The following is a 26,793-nucleotide window of genomic DNA, read 5'->3' as shown; positions in this document are numbered from 1 at the left end:
TGGACAGAAATTAGCCTAATACCTTCTTTTTTTTTTTTTTTTTTTGCCCCCATTTGCACAGAACGAATGTACACTTGTACCGAATGACCGTCTCTGCCTTTTTTTTTTTTTAAATAAAAATACGCCGCTTTCTGATTGGTCCTTTTGAAAATAAATTGGTACAATAAACTTTGTAACAGACGTTTCCCCATCTATCATTTTCCGGCTGCCGACCTTTGCCATGTCTGCCTTCTCCGGTAGCACTGTCAGTACCGTACAGGCTTCAGGATGTGCCAAGAATGCGCGGTAATAAGATTATTTGTGAAATGCAAAACACGACCGGTCCTCTTCAATCCCGGGGAGGGATAAAAAGGATTCAGATCTCCAGAGGAGACCACCAAGCTCAGCCCGCGACCGAGACCTTCCCAGCCGCCTCGACCCTCAAATCTCATTAACATTCAGCGCTCCTGCGCCGAGAGGCATCGCCAAGGGAACCCGGGCAGCCATCTCTGCAAGCGCAGGGGGGGGGGTGGGGGGGGGGGGTGGAGGGTTAACGACGCCAACTTCTACAAATCTTTCATGTGAAAAGGCCGAGTCCTGGCCGTGGAAAGCAGAGCTCAATCCGGGAGCTTCTACCCAACAACGCTCAACCTTCCCGTTCCTCCACCTTCAAAGGGCTCATCACCATCTCCAATCCAAGCTCTGGATTGTTTTCCTTCAAAGATCTTTCACAGAAATCGTTCCTCTCCCCCCTCCCACTGGAGTTTATTTATGAAAAATTTAAATTTCAGTAAACTCGAAACCCCCAAAAAATTGGGGGATCAAACCTGAACCCAGGCTGGTTCTACTAATGGTCACAATCACCAGAATTGCCATCGGTGTGGCTCATGACAGATCAGCGGTTCTCCACCCGAGAAGAGCAATAATTCTAGCCCTAGACCTCCTCTATAACACAAAACGTGCAACCTGTAGAAATTTTTAAACGTCGCCTATGGAGATTTTTAAGGGTGAAAGTTTGTCGCTGTTCCACGAGCGGGTGCAATTTTGAAGTGTGACATGTTGGGTATCAATTTACTTGGTGTAACATCATGGCAGACAGGTCACAGACAGTAGGCACTTGGCTGGCAGGCAGACAGGTCACAGACAGTAGGCACTTGGCTGGCAGGCAGACAGGTCACAGACAGTAGGCACTTGGCTGGCAGGCAGACAGGTCACAGACAGTAGGCACTTGGCTGGCAGGCAGACAGGTCACAGACAGTAGGCACTTGGCTGGCAGGCAGACAGGTCACAGACAGTAGGCACTTGGCAGGCAGGCAGACAGGTCACAGACAGTAGGCACTTGGCAGGCAGGCAGACAGGTCACAGACAGTAGGCACTTGGCAGGCAGGCAGACAGACAGGTCACAGACAGTAGGCACTTGGCTGGCAGGCAGACAGACAGGTCACAGACAGTAGGCACTTGGCTGGCAGGCAGACAGGTCACAGACAGTAGGCACTTGGCTGGCAGGCAGGCAGACAGGTCACAGACAGTAGGCACTTGGCTGGCAGGCAGACAGGTCACAGACAGTAGGCACTTGGCAGGCAGGCAGACAGGTCACAGACAGTAGGCACTTGGCTGGCAGGCAGACAGACAGGTCACAGACAGTAGGCACTTGGCTGGCAGGCAGACAGGTCACAGACAGTAGGCACTTGGCTGGCAGGCAGGCAGACAGGTCACAGACAGTAGGCACTTGGCTGGCAGGCAGACAGGTCACAGACAGTAGGCACTTGGCAGGCAGGCAGACAGGTCACAGACAGTAGGCACTTGGCAGGCAGGCAGACAGGTCACAGACAGTAGGCACTTGGCTGGCAGGCAGACAGGTCACAGACAGTAGGCACTTGGCAGGCAGGCAGACAGGTCACAGACAGTAGGCACTAGGCAGGCAGACAGGTCACAGACAGTAGGCACTTGGCTGGCAGGCAGACAGGTCACAGACAGTAGGCACTTGGCAGGCAGGCAGACAGGTCACAGACAGTAGGCACTTGGCTGGCAGGCAGACAGGTCACAGACAGTAGGCACTTGGCTGGCAGGCAGACAGGTCACAGACAGTAGGCACTTGGCTGGCAGGCAGACAGGTCACAGACAGTAGGCACTTGGCTGGCAGGCAGACAGGTCACAGACAGTAGGCACTTGGCAGGCAGGCAGACAGGTCACAGACAGTAGGCACTTGGCAGGCAGGCAGACAGGTCACAGACAGTAGGCACTTGGCTGGCAGGCAGACAGGTCACAGACAGTAGGCACTTGGCAGGCAGGCAGACAGGTCACAGACAGTAGGCACTTGGCTGGCAGGCAGACAGGTCACAGACAGTAGGCACTTGGCAGGCAGGCAGACAGGTCACAGACAGTAGGCACTTGGCAGGCAGGCAGACAGGTCACAGACAGTAGGCACTTGGCTGGCAGGCAGACAGGTCACAGACAGTAGGCACTTGGCTGGCAGGCAGGCAGACAGGTCACAGACAGTAGGCACTTGGCTGGCAGGCAGACAGGTCACAGACAGTAGGCACTTGGCAGGCAGGCAGACAGGTCACAGACAGTAGGCACTTGGCTGGCAGGCAGACAGACAGGTCACAGACAGTAGGCACTTGGCTGGCAGGCAGACAGGTCACAGACAGTAGGCACTTGGCTGGCAGGCAGGCAGACAGGTCACAGACAGTAGGCACTTGGCTGGCAGGCAGACAGGTCACAGACAGTAGGCACTTGGCAGGCAGGCAGACAGGTCACAGACAGTAGGCACTTGGCAGGCAGGCAGACAGGTCACAGACAGTAGGCACTTGGCTGGCAGGCAGACAGGTCACAGACAGTAGGCACTTGGCAGGCAGGCAGACAGGTCACAGACAGTAGGCACTAGGCAGGCAGACAGGTCACAGACAGTAGGCACTTGGCTGGCAGGCAGACAGGTCACAGACAGTAGGCACTTGGCAGGCAGGCAGACAGGTCACAGACAGTAGGCACTTGGCTGGCAGGCAGACAGGTCACAGACAGTAGGCACTTGGCTGGCAGGCAGACAGGTCACAGACAGTAGGCACTTGGCAGGCAGGCAGACAGGTCACAGACAGTAGGCACTTGGCTGGCAGGCAGACAGGTCACAGACAGTAGGCACTTGGCAGGCAGGCAGACAGGTCACAGACAGTAGGCACTTGGCAGGCAGGCAGACAGGTCACAGACAGTAGGCACTTGGCTGGCAGGCAGACAGGTCACAGACAGTAGGCACTTGGCAGGCAGGCAGACAGGTCACAGACAGTAGGCACTTGGCTGGCAGGCAGACAGGTCACAGACAGTAGGCACTTGGCAGGCAGGCAGACAGGTCACAGACAGTAGGCACTTGGCAGGCAGGCAGACAGGTCACAGACAGTAGGCACTTGGCTGGCAGGCAGACAGGTCACAGACAGTAGGCACTTGGCTGGCAGGCAGACAGGTCACAGACAGTAGGCACTTGGCTGGCAGGCAGACAGGTCACAGACAGTAGGCACTTGGCTGGCAGGCAGACAGGTCACAGACAGTAGGTACTTGGCAGGCAGGCAGACAGGTCACAGACAGTAGGCACTTGGCTGGCAGGCAGACAGGTCACAGACAGTAGGCACTTGGCTGGCAGGCAGACAGGTCACAGACAGTAGGCACTTGGCTGGCAGGCAGACAGGTCACAGACAGTAGGCACTTGGCTGGCAGGCAGACAGGTCACAGACAGTAGGCACTTGGCTGGCAGGCAGACAGGTCACAGACAGTAGGCACTTGGCTGGCAGGCAGACAGGTCGCAGACAGTAGGCACTTGGTGAGCTGGCGGGTCACAGGCAAGACACAAAGCAGGGTCAGGCACAGAGCAGCAGACAGGAGGGTAGTCAGGTTCAGGCCAGAGTTGATAACGGTAAAGCAGACTGGCAGAAGAGTCGGGCAGAGATGTTGTGAACGGGCAAGCCAGGGATTGGTTCAGGCAGAGATCAAGCATGGTCAGACGGATCTGGACAGCAAGAGTTGATCAAACACAGAAAATGGTAGCATATTAGCAGAACGCACAGCAGTGCGGCTTTGAAATTGCAATTTCAAAGCCGCAGATCAGTGCGATTTGCACCTTTTGATTTCATTGTAGCTTGTGGCTTCAGTTAACAGAAGTCTGCAAGTCGCACTGAAATGGGAAAGAATAGTAAAGCGGGAACGTTGTTTAAAGTCGCTGCCACATGCAATTTGGAACTGTCAAATCGTTTGACAAATCGCACCAGTGTGAACCAGGGCTTAATTCTGCAGAACTGCATTCCCCCATGTTCCCACTGAAAAAAGCCCTGCCCCTCAGTTATGCTGGGTTGGAAATTCCACAGCCTCAGCCGATTGGTCGATGATGTTGGTCAATGACATCCTAATACGGGCCATGTGGTCATATTTGGGTAGGGCCTTCCACGGCCGTAGCTGGTTGGGCCAGTGGCCTGCCATCATGTGACAGTTTCCCGTGATTTTCCCCCCCAACATTTAGCTCACCCGTTCCTAAAACGCGCATTTTTTTTAATTGCCTACTGTATGAAAAGTGTATAAATCCTAGGTGAAAATGTTGGGTCTTGGGTGAAAACATTGATAAATAGACCCCAATAATATCAATTTGAATCGTAAACTTCAGAGTAAAATAAAACGGACCCAGAACCGTTATAAAAAAAGTTCCTGGCCCGGTGTTCTGCTGATTGGATTTGGTCATGGCCAAGTCATCCCAGGTGTGGAGGAAAGGGTGAAGGTTGTGATTCAATCTTGTCTTGGGTCTAATTGCCTCTTATGTGAAAAGAGTGTAAATCCTAGATGAAAATGTTGGGCCTTGGGTGAAAATGTTGGTTCTTGGGTGAAAATGTTGGTTCTTGGGTGAAAATGTTGGGCCTTGGGTGAAAATGTTGGGCCTTGGGTGAAAATGTTGCTTCTTGGGTGAAAATGTTGGGCCTTGGGTGAAAATGTTGCTTCTTGGGTGAAAATGTTGATAACTAGACCCCAGAACCATTATAGCTCCCTCTAGAAATTTTTGCTGGCCCAGTCTTGTGCTGATTGGTCCTGCCTTTAGATCATGTTGATACTAGACCCCAGAACCATTATAGCCCCCTCTAGAAATTTTTGCTGGCCCAGTCTTGTGCTGATTGGTCCTGACTTTAGATCATGGCCAAGTCATCCCAGGTGTGGAGGAAAGGGTGAAGGTTGTGATTCAATCTTGTCTTGGGTCTAATTGCCTCTTATGTGAAAAGAGTGTAAATCCTAGGTGAAAATGTTGGGTCTTGGGTGAAAATGTTGGGTCTTGGGTGAAAATGTTGGGTCTTGGGTGAAAATGTTGGTTCTTGGGTGAAAATGATGATACTAGACCCCAGAACCATTATAGCCCCCTCTAGAAATTTTTGCTGGCCCAGTCTTGTGCTGATTGGTCCTGACTTTAGGTCATGGCCAAGTCATCCCAGGTGTTCAGGAAAGGGTGAAGGTCGTGATTCAATCTTGTCTTGGGTCTAATTGCCTCTTATGTGAAAAGAGTGTAAATCCTAGGTGAAAATGTTGGGTCTTGGGTGAAAATGTTGGGTCTTGGGTGAAAATGTTGATACTAGACCCCAGAACCATTATAGCCCCCTCTATAAATTTTTGCTGGCCCAGTCTTGTGCTGATTGGTCCTGAATTTAGGTCTTGGCCAAGTCATCCCAGGTGTGGAGGAAAAGGGCGAAGGTTGTGTTTTTCGATCTTGTACAATTGCCGTTATCTTTCACTCCGGACCACCAAAGCTTCTCCTTCCGCTTTCAGAATTCTTCAAAAGATCTTGGAGTTTTGTTTTTTTGGTGCCCTGCTGGTGGGACAACAAAACGTTCATACACGGACCTCCCCAAATATTTCATATCAAGCCGACTAGACTTTGTCCTCTCCACAGCGGGATCCTTCCCGACAGAAGTCTTCTGAAGTGGGAACACGAAGTTCTGGAGCTGAAAGCCAAGTTTAGGTTTATATTATATACAAAGCAACCGAAGATATGAACACAACAGACCCAGAACCCCAGAGATCTCCCGGACTTTCCATAAACAAGAACCGGAGGGACAATTACTTTTTCAAAGAGTATCGAAAAAAACATTTCCTTGGAAAACAGATGAAAGGGGGTGGTTAAAAGGGACATGGACTCCTTTTATAGATGATATTTCTTCATTTTTATTTGTTTCAGAACAAATAGACGGTATTTAAAGGGACGCATTTTGAGTCAGTTGATGCTGTAAAGAAGAAAATGCGTTGAAACAGGTGACAGAGATTGATTTTCTCCATGCCTTTGACCAATGGAAAACAAGACCGCAGCAATGTATTAGTTCAAATGGGGAATCTATTAACCACTTAAGGACCGCCTCACGTCGATATACGTTGGCAGAATGGCAGGGCTGGGCACAATCACGTAGCGGTAGGTGCTTCTTTAAGTGCTCAGCCGTGGATCGGGAGCGCGCCGCTGGTGTCCCGGTCCTGTGCTCCGTGACCGCGGGACCAGCGGACCCGATCGCCACTGGTGTCCCACGATCGGGTCACAGAGCTGAAGAATGAGGAGAGGTCTGTGTAAACAAACATCTCCCCGTGCTTCTCTGTGTGGCTGTCACCGATCGTCTGTTCCCTTTTATAGGGAAGGACGATCAGTGATGTCATATGCCAGGCCACGCCCCCCCTACAATAAAAAAAAAACACATAACGTCATACATAACCCCTACACTGCCCCCTAGTGGTTAACTTCTTCACTGCCAGTGTAATTTACACAGGAATCAGTGCATTTAAATAGCACTGATTGCTGTATAAATGACAATGGTCCTAAAAATGTGTCAAAAATGTCCGATGTGTCCGCTATGTCGTCGCAGTCACAATAAAAATCGCTGATCGCCGCCATTACTAGTAAAAAAAAAAAAAAATATATATATATATAAAAATGCTATAAAACTAACCCCTATTTTATAAACGCTATAACTTTTGCGTGAACCTATCAATAATCGCTAATTGCGATTTTTTTTTACCAAAAATATGTAGAATACTTATCGACCTAAACTGAGAAAAAAAAAAAAAGTTTTTTATATATTTTTGGGGGATATTTATTATAGCAAAAAGTAAAAAATATTGCAATTTTTTTCAAAATTGGCGCTCTCTTTGTTTATAGCGCAAAAAATAAAAACCGCAGAGATGATCAAATACCACCAAAAGAAAGCTCTATTTGTGGGAAAAAAAAAAGGACGCCAATTTTGTTTGGGAGCCACGTCGCACGACCGCGCAATTGTCAGTTAAAGCGACGCAGTGCCGAATTGCAAAAAGGGGCCCGGTCCTTTGGCTGCAAATTGGTCCGGGGCTTAAGTGGTTAAAGGGGGACGAGCATTAAATTTGTAATACATTCCGGACTGCCTGCCGTCATTATGCTGTCCGCTTTCAGGTAAAAGTGGTCTCTGCAGGGGATTCGCCGCAAGATCACTTTTATCAGAGGCGGAAGAGAGGGCCCCCCCGTCGTGCTCCGGTGCCCTCCACCGTTTACCGGCGGAGGCGGTCGGGTCCTGTGTCTTGTTGGGTATGGAGCTGAGTGAGGGGAAGATGGGGCCCCCCCACCCGTCTCCATACCATTGCAGGTCAAAAAGACCTCAGATCTCATATTTACACAAAAAAAATGTAAATAATGAATGCAATAATTAAAAAACAAAATGTTTAAAACAAAAAAAAATAAATAAAAATGTTCCTTTAAGAGCTATTTTATTCATATTTACACTAAAATGTAATAATAATTAAAAAAAAATGTTGTTTAAAAAAATAAAAATGTTCCTTTTAAAAGCTATGGGTGGAAGTGACGTTTTGACGTCGCTCCCGCCCATAGCTCTTCAACAAAAATAAATTAAATAAAAATTTTATTTTAAGAGCTATGGGAGGAAGCAACATCAAAACGTCCGCCCAAAGCTCTTAAAAAGGAACCTTTTTTTTTTAACCACTTCCCGCCCAAGACAGTCATATGACGTCCTGGACTTTCAGTGGGAATATCTGAATGATGGGTGTAGCCGCATTCTTTTTTTTTCAGCCGGTGATTCTGTGCACCATAAGAACGATCATAGTGGCAGTTCCGCCGCTTGATCGTTCTTACAGGCGACGGGAGGGGACATCCCCCCCGCCTCCGCCATCCGGTGCTTCTCCGGGCTCTCCCGTGACATCGGAAGACCCGGAGAAAGAATCGTCCGGCGCTGTATGATAGCGATAGAGATTTCCAGTCATCTTTATGACCGTTAGAGGCCCGAGCACGATGTTATGACGTCACGCCCGGGTTCCCAGAAGTAAACAATAAAAATAAATAAAGTAAAATAAAAAAATTGTTTAAAACGCCCCTGTCCCCAGTAGCTCGCGCTCAGAAGCGAAGGCACACATTAGTCGAGGTATCGCCACGTGCGTCAGAGCGCAAGCAACACTTCTAGCTCTAGACGTCCTCTGTAACTCTCAATATGTAACCTGTAAAAAAAATTAAAGCGTCACCTATGGAGATTTTTAAGTACTGAAGTTTGGCATCATTCCACGAGTGTGTGCAATTTTAAAAGCGTGACATGTTGGGTATCTATTTACTTGACGCAACATCATCTTTCACATTATACAAAAAAATTGGGCTAACGTTACTGTTTTGTTATTTTTTAAATCATGAAACTTTTTTTTTTTTTTAAATAAATAAAATGCGTTTGAAAAATTGTTGCATAAATACTGTGCGAGATAAAAAGTTGAAATGACCGCCGTTTTATTCCCTAGGGTGTCTGCTAAAAAAAATATATATATATATATATATATATATATATATATATATATATATATATATATATATGTATATGTTTATGTTTGGGGGTTCTGAGTAATTTTCTAGCAAAAAAATTATGATTTTTACGTGTAGGAGAGGGGTGCCAGAATAGGCCTAGCACTGAAGTGGTTAAACTTTTTTTTTTTTTTTATTATTATTATTACATTTTAGTGTAAATATGAGATTTGAGGTCTTTTTAACCCCAGATGTCATATTCAAGAGTCATGCTTTTTTTTTTTCTATTACAAGGGGTGTTTACATTCCTTGTAATAGGAATAAAAGTGACACCATTTTTTTTTTTTAAAGCACAGTGTAAAAAATAAATAAAAAAAAAGTGAAATAAATAAGAAAAATATTTTTTTTAAAGCGGGAGGAAAGGAATAGTGCCCCATCATTAGTGTCAGTGGGAGGAATAGTGCCCCATCATTAGTGTCAGTGGGAGGAATAGTGCCCCATCATTGGTGTCAGTGAAAGGAATAGTGCCCAATCATTGGTGTCAGTGAAAGGAATAGTGCCCCATCATTGGTGTCAGTGAAAGGAATAGTGCCCCATCATTAGTGTCACTGAAAGGAATAGTGCCCCATCATTGGTGTCACTGAAAGGAATAGTGAATCATCAATGGTGTCAGTGAAAGGAATAGTGCCCCATCATTGGTGTCAGTGGGAGAAATAATGCCCCATCATTGGTATCAGAGGGAGGAATAGCATCTTGTATCAGTGGAAGGAAAGTTCCAAGGGCCAGATAAAGGCAAGCAAAGGGAGACCCACTGCTCCAGGGTGTTAGAAAAATAATATAGCATTTACGGGTTATAATTCATTTTCTAGCAAAAAAACAAACAGTTTTTAACTTGTAAACACCAAATCTCAGAAAGAGGCCGGGTCCTTACGTGGTTATTAGACACACCTCATACACTTTAATAGAGAAAAGTATAGACACAGTTCTAGGATATGTCAGTAGACAATGCTGCCATCCGGTGGCAGTAGAAGAGAAGACACCCAGGAATGTGCCACCCTGTGTACCTGAAGTCGTAGTTTGGACTGGATCCAGTAAGTCTCCTCCTGTATTTGGAGAAATACTCATCACATATGAGGCGTCACATGTTGGCCCAATCCCATCCATAAATACCACACAGGGCGCTCCTTCATTTCCCAGCGGAAGTGACTGTGGCTATTCTGGGCAGTGCCAGCTGTTGCCACCTGAAGCTGGTTCACCCCGGGGCGTTCATCTGACACAGATATGATATGAGGACCCTCGTATATGAGGACACTGACCCCCCCCCCTGTCATCACTGACTCAACCATCTCCAGCTACACATTCCAGCCAGCCTGGGTTGTTCTTCCAAAGATGAGTGGGCAATGAATGGACCCCCTTAGGTTCCCCGGCGAGTAGAACAAGCATGCGTTACTGCATATACAGACTGATTTTACTGTTAGGGGTTTAGTAACACTTAAAGTGGGGGGGGGGGAAGCAACCTGCAAGGCAAAGGCATAATGAGCTGTGATTCGTCGGAGCAGCGATGACGTCACTCCCGCGCATGGGAGCCAACACTCGCTGCATATCGCCGCAATCTGCGGCCTGCCCAGTGCGCATGCGCCGTAGACAGCGGCGGCTGTCTTTTTGGAAATAGCTCCTAAACCATGCGCAGGCGCACTGGGCAGGCCGCAGATTGCGGCGATATGCAGCGAGTGTTGGCTCCCATGCGCGGGAGTGATATTTCTTGGACCTACAGGAAAGCCTTAATCTAGGCTTACCTGTAGGTCAAAGTGTGTTGTAAGGGTTTACAACCACTTTAAAAAGCCCCAGTGGCTGTTAAGAACGATGGAATCTCAGACCTTGAGGAAGCAGGTTGTGTAGATCCAGAAGAACCCAAGGACTGTCCACCGCCATGTTTCACAGTGTCGGAATACTACATCCAGCTGGGGCGACCAGGACTACGGGGAGTCCCTCCACCCAAATCTTGTGACGCAGACGAGGGAGAAGTTGCACCAGAGCATCCACCACAAAACGCCTGAGGATCCGTGGTCTCTGAGTGGAGCCCGTCCAGTGTCACACCGATCTGGATGCCGGAAGGTCCACATCCACATCCAACCCTCAACAGAAGTCCTCGAAACACCCCCAGGTGAAGGGTCCACTCCCCAGGAGGCAATTACCGAGGGCTTAGGAAATCTGCCTGCCAACTTTCCGCTCTTGGAAAGGGAACAGAGAAGATTAAGTGCCACCCAAGAGGGGACAAGATTCACTTCCTCCTGGGCCACAAAACTTAATTGCCTTATTTACAGTATCTCACGAAAGTACACCCCTCACATTTGTGCAAATATTTTCTTCTCTCTTTTCATGTGACAACACTGAAGAAATGACACTTTGTCTACAATGTAAAGTAGTGAGTGTACAGCTTGTATAACAGTGTCAATTTGCCGTCCCCTCAAAATAACTCAACACACAGCCATTAATGTCTAAACCACTGGCAACAAAAGTCAGTACACCCCTAAGTGAAAATGTCCAAATTGGGCCCAAAGTGTCAATATTTTGCGTGGCCGCCATTATTTTCCAGCACTGCCTTAACCCTCTTGGGTATGGAGGTCACCAGAGCTTCACAGGTCACCACTGGAGTCCTCTTCCCCTCCCCCATGATGACATCACAGAGCTGGTGGATGTTGGAGACCTTGCGCTCCTCCACCTTCCGTTTGAGTATGCCCCACAGATGATCAATAGGGTTTAGGTCTGGAGACATGCTTGGCCAGTCCATCACCTTTACCCTCAGCTTCTTTAGTAAGGCAGTGGTGGTCTTGGAGGTGTGTTTGGGGTGGTTATCATGTTGGAATACTGCCCTGCGGCCCAGTCTCTGAAGGGAGGGGATCATGCTCTGCTTCAGTATGTCACAGTACATGTTGGCATTCATGATCCCCTCAATGATCTGTAGCCCCCCAGTGCCGGCAGCACTCATGCAGCCCCAGACTATGACACTCCCACCACCATGCTTGACTGTAGGCAAGACACACTTGTCTTTGTCCTCCTCACCTGGTTGCCCCCACACACGCTTGTCACCATCTGACACCAAATACGTTTATCTTGGTCTGATCAGACCACAGGACATGGTTCCAGTAATCCATCTCCTTAGTCTGCTTGTCTTCAGCAAACTGTTTGTGGGCTTCCTTGTGCATCATCTTTAGAAGAGGCTTCCTTCTGGGATGACAGCCATGCAGACCAATTTGATGCAGTGTGCGGCGTATGGTCTGAACACTGACAGGCTGACCCCCCCCCCCCCCCCCCCAACCTCTGCAGCAATGCTGGCAGCACTCATACGTCTATTTCCCAAAGATAACCTCAGCACAGCTCGGTCCACAGCGCCGGAGAAGACGGAGAGCAAGCAGGTAGAGAGACATTTTATTGCAGACGACACCGTGCACTTCTCCTCTGCAATAAAAGCCTGACTCCTTGTGGTTTCTTACAGAAGAACATCAGTTTCCCTTTCATGAAAAATGAACACCATCCCCCCCGTTACGAATTAAAAAAGTGGTCACATCTACACTTGTGTCTTAAATAAAATAGCGCCGTTTCCTTTATTTACAATCTCCAAAACTGCTCCAGCATTGGACAAGAGATCTAAGTAAAGAAAACAGGGGATGATGGGTAATGGGAGGGCTGGGAAGGTTACAGGATAAGGGAAAGGGAGGGCTGAGAATCAGGGGACAAGCAAGGTGAAGGGTTCAGGAAAGTCAGAGGGTGATGTCGTCCGGTCACCACACAAGAGGAAAGAATCCGGTCACAAGCCCGGTCCGGTCAGTCAGAGGCCTGGAAGATGGACAATCTGTGGTCGGGGAGGTCACATATTGAACACCAAGATCACACCGCACACCAGATGGGTTCCAGCTTCTCTCTTCCAGCCTTGGATGGACAAGCTCCTTCTGTTTTCTGACACCGCAGTCCTCTACCCATCGTAGACGTAGGTGGGCTGCGAGGGGCTTTTCATACAAGAAACACATCAAAAAAGAACTTTAATTTTTCTTGGAAGAGCTTTGTTGTTGCCGGTTTAGATGTTTGGTTCCATTTTCAGGCCATTTCCAAGTTGCCACCATATTGAAAGCCACAGCTCATGAGGGAGGATGAAGGATGTGGATTTTTGCTTTTTGTATGAACGGTCAAAATCACCTCGGGAACTGTCAGCCCATCTCCTTCCACTGCTTGTAGAAATCTAGAACGTTCTTGATCTCGATGTTGGAGCTGGCGGCAACCTGCAGGGCAGACTGAAGACAACAAAACATTACCTTCCAGTATATTTCATAGAGAACCCACCAGAACTGCAGAAACCGTGTCACAGGAAAAGTTTTCTGGAGATGGAAACCCGCAGTTCTGGAAGAGAACTTTGTGTTTTTATATATACAAAACTAGGGTTGCACCGACACTAGTATCGGTATTGGTGTTGAGTATTTGCACAAGTATCGGTACTCGGGCAAATGAACCGATACCTGAAACCGATACTTTCAGGCTCTGTTCTTTGAGCCGTCAGGGGGGTCTCCCCTGTTGTCAGCTGAAGTGTTAAAGAAGTCCGGTAATTGGAGCTGTCAAAAAAAGATAAAAATAAACAAAAAGCAGCCGGCGATGTTTATGAAACATTGCTCAGCCGCTGAAACACTAAAATAAAAAGAAACTGTTTTTTTGTATCTCTTTCTGTTTCTTCATCTGCAGATCAAAAGGGATGAACAAAATGTTCCTTTGTTTAAACCCTTAATTTACTCTAATCAGCCTTAATTAACTCCCTACTCGCCTCCATTTAATTATTATGCTCAGCCACTGAAACACAAAAAAATAAATATTGTTTATTTTTGTATCTTTCCGTTTCTTCATCTGCAGATCAAAGGGATTAAAAAAATGTTCCTCTGTTTAACCCCTTATTAACCCTTAATTTACTAGAATCTGCCACAATTAACTCCCTATAATTATTATTTTCCTGCTTTTTTTGTTCACATTTTTACATTGCTCACGCGCTGAGAAAAAAAGAAACATTGTTTTTTTTTGTATCTTTCGGTTTCTTCATCTGCAGATCAAAAATGGATGAACAAAATGTTCCTTTGTTTAACCCTTAATTTACTCTAATCAGCCTTAAACTCCCTACTCTCCTCCATTTAATTATTATTTTCCTGCTTTTTTTTTGTTCACGTCTATTTTTAAATTGCTCAGCCGCTGAAATACTAAAAAAGAAACATCGTTTCTTTTTGTATCTTTCCGTTTCTTCATCTGCAGATCAAAGGGATTAACAAAATGTTCCTCTGTTTAACCCCTTATTAAACCTTAATTTACTAGAATCAGCCTCAATTAACGACCTATTCTCCTCCATTTAATTACTATTTTCCTGCTTTTTTTTGTTCACGTCTATTTTTTAAATTGCTCATGTGCTGAAACACTGAAATTAAAAGAAACTTTTTTTTTGTATCTGTTTCTTCATCTGCAGATCAAAAGGGATGAACAAATGTTCCTTTGTTCAACCTCTTATTAACCCTTAATTTACACGAATCAGCCTTAATTAACTCCCTACTCCCCTCCATTTAATTATTATTTTCCTGTTTTTTGTTCACATCTATTTTTACATTGCTCAGCCACTGAAACTAAAAAGAAGTGTTTATTTTTGTATCTTTCCGCTTCTTCATCTGCAGACCAAAGGGATTAACAAAATGTTCCTCTGTTTAACCCCTTATTAAACCTTAATTTACTAGAATCAGCCTAAATTAACTCCCTATTCACCTCATAGTTTCATAGTTAGTAAGGTTGAATAAAGACACCAGTCCATCCAGTTCAACCTGAGTGAGTGTCTACAATTATCCCTATACATTACACACTCATGTTGGTGCCTACCCTCAAGGAGCCCACAATCCAAGGTCCCCATTCATATAGTAGGGCCAATTTTGGACAGAAGCCAATTAACCTACCTGCATGTCTTTGGGTTGTGGGAGGAAACCGGAGTACCCCGGAGGAAACCCACGCAGGCACAGGGAGAACATGCAAACTCCAGGCAGGTAGTGTCGTGGTTGGGATTTGAACCAGTGACCCTTCTTGCTGCTAGGTGAGAGTGCTAACCACTACACCACTATACTGCCCCAAATTAACTACCTCAATTAACTCCCTATTCTCCTCCATTTAATTACTATTTTCCTGCTTTTTTTTTTGTTCACGTCTATTTTTAAATTTCCCACGTGCTGAAAAACTAAAATTAAAAATAAACTTTTTTTTGTATCTTTCCGTTTCTTCATCTGCAGATCAAAGGGATGAACAAAATGTTCCTTTGTTCAACCTCTTATTAACCCCTTAATTAAGGCTGATTCGCGTAAAATTAAGGGTTAATAAGAGGTTGAACAAAGGAACATTTGTTCATCCCTTTGATCTGCAGATGAAGAAACAGAAAGATACAAAAAAAAAAAAAAGTTTTTTAATTTTATTGTTTTAGCGCGTGAGCAATTTAAAAAATAAACGTGAACAAAAAAAAAAAAAAAAAGCATGAAACAAATAAAGGAGAATAGGGAGTTAATTAAGGCTGATTCACGTAAAATTAACTCCCTACTCGTCTCCATTTATTATTTTTCCTGCTTTTTTTGTTCATGTCTATTTTTACATTGCTCACCCGCTAAAACACTAGAATTAAAAAGAAACATTGTTTCTTTTTGTATCTCTTTCTGTTTCTTCATCTGCAGATCAAAAGGGATGAGCAAATGTTCCTCTGTTTAAGGGTTAATAAGGGGTTAAACAGAGGAACATTTGCTCATCCCTTTTGATCTGCAGATGAAGAAACAGAAAGATTAATTATAGTGTTTCAGTGGCTGAGCAAGGTAAAAATAGACCTGAAGATAAACAAATAAACAGGAAAATAATAATTAAATGGAGGAGAGTAGGGAGTTAATTAAGGCTGATTTGCGTAAATTAAGGGTTAATAAGAGGTTGAACAAAGGAACATTTGTTCATCCCTTTCATCTGCAGATGAAGAAACAAAGATACAAAAAAAAAAAAAAAATGTTTTTTTCATTTTAGTGTTTCAGTGCGTGAGCAATTTAAAAATAGACGTGAACAAAAAAAAAAAGCAGGTAAATAAATGGAGGAGAATAGGGAGTTATTTATTGCAGATGTGGCACCCACCTCGTCCCCCCCCCCACCCTTGTCTCAGCAGAGAGGAGGACAGAACTCCTCCTCCAGATCCTGCTCTTCTCTGTCCAGCCATGGAGAGGATCACGTGGGGGGATAACTCTGCAAGGGTAGTTTTTTTTGTACATATGGGAAAAAGCAGTGCTCAAAACCAATAAGGTTCCAATAAGGAGTGAGGAATCGGTGCTCAGGCTCCAAATATCTTCCAATCACTCAAAACATCCAAGGGCATTCATCTTTATTTGCTACTAAATTATATTAGGATAAAACAGCTTACGCGTTTTGGCCGGGTGGCCTTAGTGATAGCCATAGGGCCCAGGGATGTCAACTGACAACCCACCAGATGTTGCGGAACTACAAGTCCCATCATGCCTCTGCCTGTGGGTGCCATGCTTGTAACTGTCAGTCTTGCAAAGCCTTATGGGACTTGTAGTTCTGCAACAGCTGGAGGGCCACCAGTTTGACACCTGTACCATGGGGGGGGGGGGAATGGGGAGAATCTGACTGGCTGATATTAACAGGCAATATTCCACCAGGACTTTCACCTGCCAAACACCCCCACCCCATGTACAGGAATTACATCCACAGACAGGAGGTCATGTGACGGACTGTATGGGGGGGATATACACACCTGCACGGCAGAGGAGAAACATTCGGGTTCCTCTATCTGAAAGCCAGTTATAATGGTGACCATCCCGGCTGTCTCTTCTTCATTGCTGCCCTGCGACACCGTCAACTGCTTACAGCTGTCCAGAATCTTATAGAGGTGCCTGTAGGGGGCAGAGTGGAGCATAATCAGCATCATAGCCCAGAGCACACATTAAAATAAAAAAAAGTTGTCTGAACGAGACATGAGCTTGTGTTCAAACTGCACAGCATGGATTTGGGCTTTAATATAGAAGTGATCCGGACGGGTGTCCTTGCAGGTCAAAGCCCCTCTCTTCTCTCTATTGGGAGTGTCCAATTACTGGCTGTGCTGGCCTAGCTCCTCTGTGCCCCTCCCTTTAAACTACAAAGCCTTTATATACGCAGTAGCTGGGGGGGGGGGGGGGGGAAAGGCAATACTATACATACAGTGATAACTGAGTTTTCTGGAGCTGCTGACTTCATATACGAGAAAAAGAACCGCTGCTCCAGGTGTATAAAGATAAGGCTGATTGGAGTATCTTGCAGAGTGCTAGCCACGGCCCGCCTCCGTGGGAAACAAGAAAGGAAGGAAGGAAAGAAAGAGAAAGAGAGAGAGAGAGAGAGAGAGAGAGAGAGAGAGAGAGAGAGAGAGAGAGAGAGAGAGAGAGAGAGAGAGAGAGAGAGAGAGAGAGAGAGAGAGAGAGAGAGAGAGAGAGAGAGAGAGAGAGAGAGAGAGAGAGAGAGAGAGAGAGAGAGAGAGAGAGAGAGAGAGAGAGAGAGAGAGAAAGAGAGAGAGAGAGAGAGAGAAAGAGAGAGAGAGAAAGAGAGAGAGAGAAAGAGAGAGAGAGAAAGAGAAAGAGAAAGAGAGAGAAAGAGAGAAAGAGAGAGAAAGAAGAGAAAGAGAGAAAGAGAGAAAGAGAGAGAAAGAGAGAAAGAGAGAAAGAGAGAAAGAAAGAGAGGGAGAAGAGAGAAAGAAAGAAAGAAAGAGAGAAAGAGAGAAAGAAAGAGAGGGAGAAAGAGAGGGAGAAAGAGAGGGAGAAAAATGGCTGCACATCCAGAACTTCTGATATCTTTGTGAAACAAAATAAAAGGCCAACACCAAAGACACCAAACTGTGGTCATGTAGACGACGGGTTTCACACATACATCTTGTGCTTAATCATTACCCCCAAGATGTATGTGCAAAATGCGTCTACGTGACCACAGTTTGGTGTCTTTGCCTTTTATTTTGTTTCACAAAGATAACACCAATCGGAAAGTTCTGGATGTGCCTCCATTTTTCTCCTGACTTCATATCCAGCAGCAGTTTCAGGGCTTTGGAGGTCTACACAAGTAAAGTATTTTACAAGTAAATAACAAAAACCTAATATGTTAAAACGCAAATATAATATCTTATGGGATGAGCTTTGTTGAAATGAGCCTGGTGACCTCTCTTTAAAAGCAAGCGCTCACTAACCCCTCAAGCTGCTTGTACTGTGGAGTAAATAATCCTCAAAAGATCACAACAAAAAAACCTTCTATAGTCGGCTCCATTCAGTATTTAAAGTTTTATGTGGAAAAAAAAAAAGTGTGTAGCGCTATATTGCAATAAAAAAAAAAAAAAAAAAAAAAAATCTTGGCTGTGTATTAACATTCAAGATTTTTTGCTCTTGATTGGAAATAAAAAGGGAGGAGCAGTTATTTCAATGTCTTCATTGTGACCTTTGAAGATGAATTTCTCCACAATGCCTACAGTTACAGAGGACACATTTTAAAGCCCTCTACAAATGTCAACAACCCAACGGATTGGACAAGACACGCTTCTCTGGAATAGGAAGACCTTATGTCAGTGATGGCAAATCTTGGCCCTCCAGATGTTTTGGAACTACATTTCCCATGATGCTCATCTACACTGCAGAGTGCATGAGCATCATGGGAAATGTAGTTCAAAACATCTGGGGTGCCAAGGTTCGCCATCACTGCCTTATGTTAAAAGGCCAATATGGTTGAAGTGGTGAACACATGGGGGAGGGGGGGGGGGGGCGACACACATGGCTGAAGTAGTCGGGTGTCTGCAAGTCCATCAGAGGAGAGCACAGGTTCCTCTTACCAGGCGTCAATGTCCTGTCGCTTTAATTTAATTCCGTTCAAAACTTTTCCCAGCTTCCTTTTGGCAGCGGATATACCTGGGAAAAAAAAAAAAATGGTATAAAAACACAACTATAATGTCAGATAATAATAAAAATAAGTTGCACAAAAGTGGCACCGTACAATAAAAATGTTGTAGCTAAAAACGGAGAAAAATACAGATCGGCGATAGCTGCAACTTGTGACATATCTACATATACAATGAACAAACCATTAAAAACAAAAAGTTGTGCTATTTGTATAAAGCTCATAAAAAAGGTCATTATAGCCATCATACAATCAAGTGAAAAAAAAATAATAAAATTTATATATATATAAAAATAAATGAAAATAAAAAATTCATACAAAAAAAAAAAAAAAAATCTATAAAAGTCCAGAGAAAAAGTGCTTTTTGCAAAAAAAGTTCATAAAAAATAAAATAAAATGTGTGAGTGTCAACAAGAACCAGCGGCTCCAGAAGTGAATGAAGAGGGATTCTTCACACTACATAGTTATATAGTTACATAGTAGGTGAGGTAAAAAAAAAAAAAAAAAAAAAAAAAAAATGTCAGTATTACATTGTATATTCCTGTATGTTGGTCGTTGATTTTTTTTTTTTTTTTTTTTTTTTAAGAGCAATAACCACAGTACGGATCTTACTTTTCTGTTCACACATATGTGGACGTTTCTCTGTTAGTACATCTATTGGTTTAGTTCTTGACATTTTAGAATGGGGTGCCGTATATATGAACAAAGGTTGAGAAACGCTGTTCTAGTCAACACTCACCGATTTCCTTTTTTAAAACTCCGCCTCCAAGTATCGGATCCCGTCTCGAGCTCCGGCATTTTCCTTCTTTAGAAAGTCCAATCCTTCAATAACTAAAAAAAAAAAAAAAAAAGGAAGGAAGACCTAATCAGTGCCAATGTATCAATACAGCCGTTCATTGATTGGTATGTCTACCATCTCAGATAATACAATTCCACCTCATCACTAACAACCAATCAACTCGCCAGTCCATATTTCCTCTTACCCGTCTGCGGGATGATGATGATGAAGCGCCCGCTGTTTGCCAGCTGTCGGATGACACCCAGATGTTGGCAGAGGGCTGTGTGTCCGGGATGAGGTACGGAGACATGGAGGACTGAGATTTGGGCTGCTGTAGGGTGCCCTCTAGCTGTGACACTTCCAACTGCAAAACAGACACGTTCAGGTTAGTGCATACAGTTTTGGCTTCAGGTACATTAAAGTACGGAGGGTTCTTCAAAACGTTTCTGCACTTTTTATTTTAATCTCCATTATTATTATTAAAAATATATATATATATATATATATATATATATATATATATATATATATATATATATATATATATATAAAATTGTAAGCTCTAACGAGCAGGGCCCTCTGATTCCCCTTGTCTTGAATTGTAATGTCTACCCTAATGTTGTAAAGCACTGCGTAAACTGTTGGCGCTATATAAATCCTGTATAATATATATATATATATATATATATATATATATATATATATATATATATATATATATATATATATATATATATATATATATATATATATATATATATATATATATATATATATATATAGAACATTATGGCAGTTTCCCTTTCAATTTCTGGAGGCACTGCCGGCTTGTTGATTTTGTTTCTGCAATATTTAGATAGAGATAGAGATGCAGAAACAAAATCAACAAGCCGGCAGTGCCTCCAGAAATTGAAAGGGAAACTGCCATATTGTTCTCCAAGGGTGGCGAGTGGGACTATGGTATTGCCCACCACAAAAAACATGCCAGCCTAATAATTCCGTCACTTGCCCAGGTTCTGAGAAAGGGCAGCTGCTCACCGGGGAGGGAAACAACCCACTGGGGCCAAGGGCAATGTTGGGGGAGCCAAGGCCAGAAATGTATTTAATCTATCCCAAACCTTCAGAGAATGTATAGTCAATGGAGACGCCCAGTCAGAGAGGCCCCTGTCCTTTGGTGCAACCCACGGAGTGTGGTTTATACATATTTATTTATTTCAGGTACTTATATAGCGCCGTCAATTTACGCAGCGCTTTACATATACATTGTACATTCACATCAGTCCCTACCCTCAAGGAGTTTACAATCTAAGGTCCCAAACTCACATTCATACATACTAGGGACAATTTAGACAGGATCTAATTAACCTACCTGCATGTCTTTGGAGTGTGGGAGGAAACCCACGCAGGCACAGGGAGAACATGCAAACTCCAGGCATTCCCTGCAAAGGTAAAGCATAATGGACTACTATGCATCGCACAGTAGTCCATTATGTGTCACTTACCTGACACAGGAGCCAGCGAAGTCGCCGCTGTCCCCTCTAGTCTGGCGCATCCATCTTCTTGGTGGGGTCTCGCAGCTCCGCCTCTGTCATTCGGCGAAGCCACAATGACGTCACTCCCGCGCATGCGCATGGGAGCCGACACGCGCGGCAGCTCCGTCGTTGAGAATGCCGCGCTCAGTTCGCCTGCGCGCCGCTGTCTACGGCGCATGTGCCGTAGACAGCGGTGCCCGTTTTCGGCCAAATATCTCCTAAACTATATAGGTTTAGGAGATATTTCTTGGACCTACAGGTAAGCCTTAATCTAGGCTTACCTGTAGGTCAAAGTGGTTTGTAAGGGGGGGCGTGGCCAAGATGGCAACCAGCTAGGACGTGTTTGCAGAGAGCTCCGCACCTGGCAGGCTATTTATCCGGCATTTAGGGACATATATCTCTCCCCGTGGGCCGGTGAAGCGGTGGTGAGGCTCGGGGATGCGCAGGGGTAGCTCCGGTTCCCATAGGAAGAAGCACACGGCCCCGGGAACCCCGCCGGGAACTCCGCTACAGACCCGCGCGGCACGCGGGCAGGCCTACACCAACATGGCGTCTCAAACGGACCACGCTGACACGCCACCGATGGGTGATGATCAATTTCAAGCTCTTATGCAAGCGATCACTGGTTGCCAGACTACCCTAACCACTAAGATAGAGCAGATACAGCTCGACATGGGGCTTATCCGGCGAGATATGGATAAACACCGGGAGCGGCTTGCCGAGGTGGAGCGGAGGATTGGAGACGTGGAAGATGTTACCCGCGACCATGATGCCTCCCTCCGTACCCTGCAGGTGCGGGTGAAGGCGCTGGAATCCAGGGCCGAGGACCACGAGAACAGGAATAGGAGGAACAACCTGAGGTTGGTGGGCCTCCCGGAGGGGTCGGAGGGCCGTGACACCGAAGCCTTTACCGAACGTTTGCTACGTACACTTCTCCCGCTCGCTGAGTTCTCCCCTCATTTTGTCGTGGAACGAGCGCACAGAATGCCGTCGGTTCGTGGCCCACCGGGCGCCCCGCCACGCACGTTTATTTTCCGCCTTTTGAACTTGAGACAGAGACCTGGTTCTTCGGGAGGCGAGGAAGGTGGGGGACCTGCGCTTTGAAAATGCTAAATTAATGCTCTTTCCTGATTATTCTGTGGAGACGCAGAGGCAACGCAGGACATTCGACCAAGTCAAGGCCCAGCTGCGCACCAAAGGTCTCAAGTACAACATGATGTTCCCCGCGAAACTCAGAGTGATTGACGGAGAATCCGTTCGTTTCTTTACCGCCCCGAGTGAGGCCTCCAGATGGATTGATTCCCTTCCCCAGCAGAGATAATTTTTTTGATGGTGATTACCCGACTGGGGTCCACAAGCATCACAAGCTTTGCCCAGTGTCACGCGGATCGGATGTCCCTCCATCTCGGAACTTGGAGGGCAGGTCGGAGTGCCCCTCTCCTTTTTATTACTGGTTTTGGGCAGGGGGCGAGGAGCCGACCTGATATTCTGATGCTCCTTAGGGGGGGTCTACGGGTTCATGTCTTCATATTTCTGTCTAACGGGCCTTAGGGCCCTACCCCCTTCCCTAGTTTATACCCGGGGGGGTTTGCGTGATTACTTCTGGATGTGAATACACTGTACTGATGATGCTGGACCCCGCTACTCCGATGTTGTCGTCCTGTTGGATGAGTTGCTACTAAGAATGGGCCCTTGGAACATTCCAAGAGAATTTTGCACTTTAATCTGAGGCGCCACATGCACTACGATTTGTTCCCTTTTGTCTTGTTTTTTCTTTTCCTTTGCCTCCAGGAAGCGGCTGCGCTGGAGTTTGTCTACTCTGCGCAGGAGACTCTGTCCTAGGTGTGCTGGTTGATACGCACCGCCCCCACGGGAGATTTCTCCTTTAAATGGGTTTGATTATGTTTGGTTTGGGTTCTCAAACACCCTGGGGCTGTTTTTCTGGGGTGTGGGGTGGGAAGGGAGGGGAGTTCTGGTTTTTTTTCTGTTTTTTTTGTTGTCTTTTTGTTACATGCTTTCATGTTTTCTGGTATAGACAGCGCTACTATAATGAATGTACAAGGTATATCATTGCATTACTTAAGATGAGATATTTGTGCCCCGACCCCGGCCGGGTGGTCGTATCCGTTGGTCCCCCCTGCCCTTCCAGATTATGGCTCCGTTGAAGATCCTATCCTGGAACGTTAGGGGGCTTAACCAGAAGATTAAACGCTCTCTTGTTTTTGACTACATGAAAAAATATGCTCCGCATATCTGTATTCTTCAGGAGACGCACCTAGTGGGGGGAAGGATTATGGGATTGAAGAGGCCCTGGGTGGGATACCACTATCATGCCACATACTCCGGCTATGCCCGGGGGGTTAGCGTCCTTATCCATAGGTCCCTTAATTTTGAGCCTCTTGATATTGTCACAGATAAGGACGGGAGATACGTACTGGTCCATGCCACAATAGACATGATAGAAATGGTGCTGGTGGGTCTTTATATGCCTCCTCCTGCGGATCTGTCTCTACTACATAAACTGACTGCCCTGATAGCCCAATTCCAGACTGACAATGTGGTTATAGCAGGGGACTTTAATATTCCTCCTAACCCTTCCCTGGATAGGTTGACGCCTGACCGGGCCACAGACTCTCCAGTTTCTCGCTGGGCACAGGTGTTTGGGCTGGAGGATGTCTGGAGGTGGAAACACCCATCAGATCGCCAGTTTACGTGCCACTCCTCCTCCCACAACACACTCTCCCGTATTGACCTAGTCTATGCTGGTGCCCCCATGCTTCCCAGGGTCCTTGGAATAGAGTTACTTCCTCGGGGCATCTCTGACCACTCCCCACTGCTGTGTACATTGCAAACCTCTACCCCTCAGAGGGATAGACTATGGCGTTTGTCTAGGTACTGGATTGAGCATCCCACCATTGCCTTTGAGATGGGCGGTGAAATCCGGGGATTTTGGGCCTCAAATGTTGGCACGGCTTCTGGGGGGATGGTCTGGGATGCCTTCAAGGCCTATATGAGGGGGCGCTACCTCTCCTCCATTGGTCGGGAGCGCAGGAATGATAAGATCACGGTAGAGGAGGCAGAGGCCAGGGCCCAGGAACTGGAGACCCGGTTCACCCTCACGGGTAACCCGCTCACGGCTCAGGATATGAAAGTGGCGTATAGAGAGGTGGTGCTCCTTAGGGTGGCTAAAACAAGCAAACGTCAACTGGCTCAGACGCAGAGGATTTTTGAACAGGGCGAAAAGACGGGGAGATTGTTGGCCTGGATCTCGAGGGAGCAGGCCCCAATCTCCACTATCCCTCGAATACAGAATAGTGCTGGGACAATGGTGACGGATCCCCTTGCCATCAACGCTTGCTTTGCAGAGTTCTACTCCGCCCTTTATTCATCTAGGGTGCAGTACTCAGCGCAGGAGTTAAGTGCTTTTTTAGAGGGGGTGACACTCCCTGCCCTTACTTCTGAGGCCAGGGACGGTCTGGACTCCCCGATCACTCTGGCGGAAGTCCGGGTGGCGCTGGGGTCCATGCAGCCGGGGAAGACCCCTGGGGAGGATGGGATACCCCCGGAATTTTATAAGTATTATCTAGAGGAGATGTCAGTTAGAATGCATGATATGCTCACCGTGTCCCTTCGGGAGGGGGAACTTCCTCCATCTATGGCACAAGCCATCATAGTGGTGATCCCTAAACCTGGGAAGGACCCCCAGTTGTGCTCGTCATACCGACCCATTTCCCTACTCAACTCGGACGCGAAAGTGCTGACCAAAATCCTTGCCAGGCGACTGAACGAGGTTATACTTACCTTGATCCATGAGGATCAGTCTGGCTTTATGCCAGGGAAGGGGACAGATATTAATATTCGCAGGCTCTTTACTGTTTTGGCCTCGGGGGATGCAGAATGTGGGGAGGAGGTTGTGGTCTCCCTAGACGCGGAGAAGGCCTTTGATTCTGTGGAGTGGGACTATTTGTGGGCAGTCCTCCATAGATTTGGATTCGGTCCAGCCTTTATCTCCTGGGTCAGGGCGGTGTACAGAGCTCCCACGGCCAGAGTGCGTACGGGTGCGGTCCTCTCCCCGCTCTTTCCCCTCCATAGGGGAACCAGGCAGGGGTGCCCACTGTCCCCGGGGCTTTTTGCACTGGCAATTGAACCTATGGCGGCTATTCTCCGCTCCTCTCCTGAGGTTCGGGGTATTGTCCGGGGTCCTTTGCAGGAAAAAGTTTCGTTATATGCTGATGATACCCTGTTGTATCTCAAGGACGACGGAGCCTCCCTACAGGCGGCATTGTCGCATATAGACCGGTTTGGACAATTCTCGGGTATACGTATAAACTGGGCAAAATCAATTCTATTCCCACTACATGATGGTGAGGGTGGTTCCCGAGTAGATGGGCAACTGCAGAGGGTTTCTCAATTTAAATATCTAGGGGTGGAAATACACAGAGACTTGAAACAATTTATTACCCTTAACCTGAATCCGGTGGTTACCCAGTTGACCCAGAGGTGTACTGGGTGGAGGTCCTTGCCGCTTTCGCCAGTGGGACGGGTCAATTTAATTAAAATGTCGGTCCTTCCTCGGTTTACCTATCTCTTCCGTCAGACCCCAGTCCACATCCCGCTTAGATTTTTTAAGAAATTAGATGGCATTGTTTCGTCCTTCGTCTGGAATGGTAGGCCCCCTAGAATAGCTAAAACAACCCGCCAACGGCCCCTTGTGAGGGGCGGTCTGGCACTGCCCTGTTTTCTGAAATATTACTGGGCGGCAGTCCTAGTGACTGTCAGGTGGTGGCTCTCCGAGGGCCCGGTCAACCCTGCGTCCTCGTTGGAGGCGGCGTTGTTGGGCTCTTATGCGGAACTCAGGAACCTGATCTATAGGGGACCACGATCTAACCCTGGGATAACCCTCCCGATGCGTACGACGCTTAAAATATGGGATCTGGTGAACAAAAGGTTGGTGGGCGCAGGGGTGTGGGCCCCGGGGACTCCCCTTTGGGGGAACCCCCGCTTGCCCCACTTTCAATCCATCCCGGATCCGATTGTTTGGGCCAGGCATGGAGTTACAACACTGGGGGACATAGTGTCCCAGGGGCAGCTACTCTCCTTCGATGCTATTAAACAGGCCAGGGACCTCCCGAACCATATGTTTTTCAGATTCCTGCAGTTGCGACACGCCTTCCGTTCTCAATTCCCATCTAGAGCGACTCTTGGGGTGTCGGCGGTGGAAGAGGCGCTTGGTCCTGAGGGGGGAGGGACGCGCACACTGTCCATGGTGTATGCCGCGCTGACCGTATCGGAGGAGACTAGGATCTCCCATTTGTTTGAGCTCTGGCAAGGCGACATTCCGGAGCTTACTGAGGAGGACTGGGAGGAGGGTTTACAGCAATACCTGACCCTTGCGATTTCTGCAAGGGACAGGTTTATACAATTGAAGTTCCTCCACTGGGTATATTTTTCACCGGCACGCCTGGCAAGGATTTACCCCGACCGATTGACTACCTGCCCCAGATGCAAAGAAGATGATGCTGACTTTTTCCACATGGTCTGGTCCTGCCCTGGGGTAGTGGGATTTTGGAGAGGGGTCCTGGCCGATATTAATGCAGTGGGGGAGCTTACGATTCCACTTAGCCCGATACCTCTCCTGCTGGGTATCTGTGATTTTCTGGATATCTCCTGGGGGAAGAAACTGTTTATTTTTTACACTACACTCTATGCGAGGAAAGCCATACTACTGCAATGGAATCAACCTCTCCCTCCTACTAAACAACTGTGGCAGTCCCTGGTGAACGCGG

General features: G+C 46.6%; 1 protein-coding gene across 1 annotated transcript in view; it reads right to left on the bottom strand.

Annotated features, from left to right (window-relative positions):
- Positions 1–12,317: 12,317 nt before the first annotated feature.
- SMG5 (SMG5 nonsense mediated mRNA decay factor) overlaps positions 12,318–26,793 on the bottom strand; it is a gene marked incomplete at its 5' end in the record, with an annotated part of 41,495 nt that continues 27,019 nt past the window's right edge. Inside the window, 8 exon segments of the mRNA XM_077464023.1 lie at positions 12,318–13,032; positions 16,548–16,686; positions 18,633–18,661; positions 18,663–18,708; positions 19,437–19,453; positions 19,455–19,528; positions 19,681–19,755; positions 19,758–19,839. Coding sequence (XP_077320149.1) covers positions 12,949–13,032; positions 16,548–16,686; positions 18,633–18,661; positions 18,663–18,708; positions 19,437–19,453; positions 19,455–19,528; positions 19,681–19,755; positions 19,758–19,839 — 546 coding nt within the window.

The sequence above is a fragment of the Lithobates pipiens genome, unplaced genomic scaffold (genome assembly GCF_037356315.1).
Source record: "Lithobates pipiens isolate NorthernLeopardFrog02 unplaced genomic scaffold, aLitPip1_a1.2 Scaffold_30, whole genome shotgun sequence".
Classification (NCBI taxonomy): Eukaryota; Metazoa; Chordata; class Amphibia; order Anura; family Ranidae; genus Lithobates; species Lithobates pipiens.
Note: the sequence above shows the minus strand (reverse complement) of the source record. Positions and strands in the feature narration are given on the sequence as shown.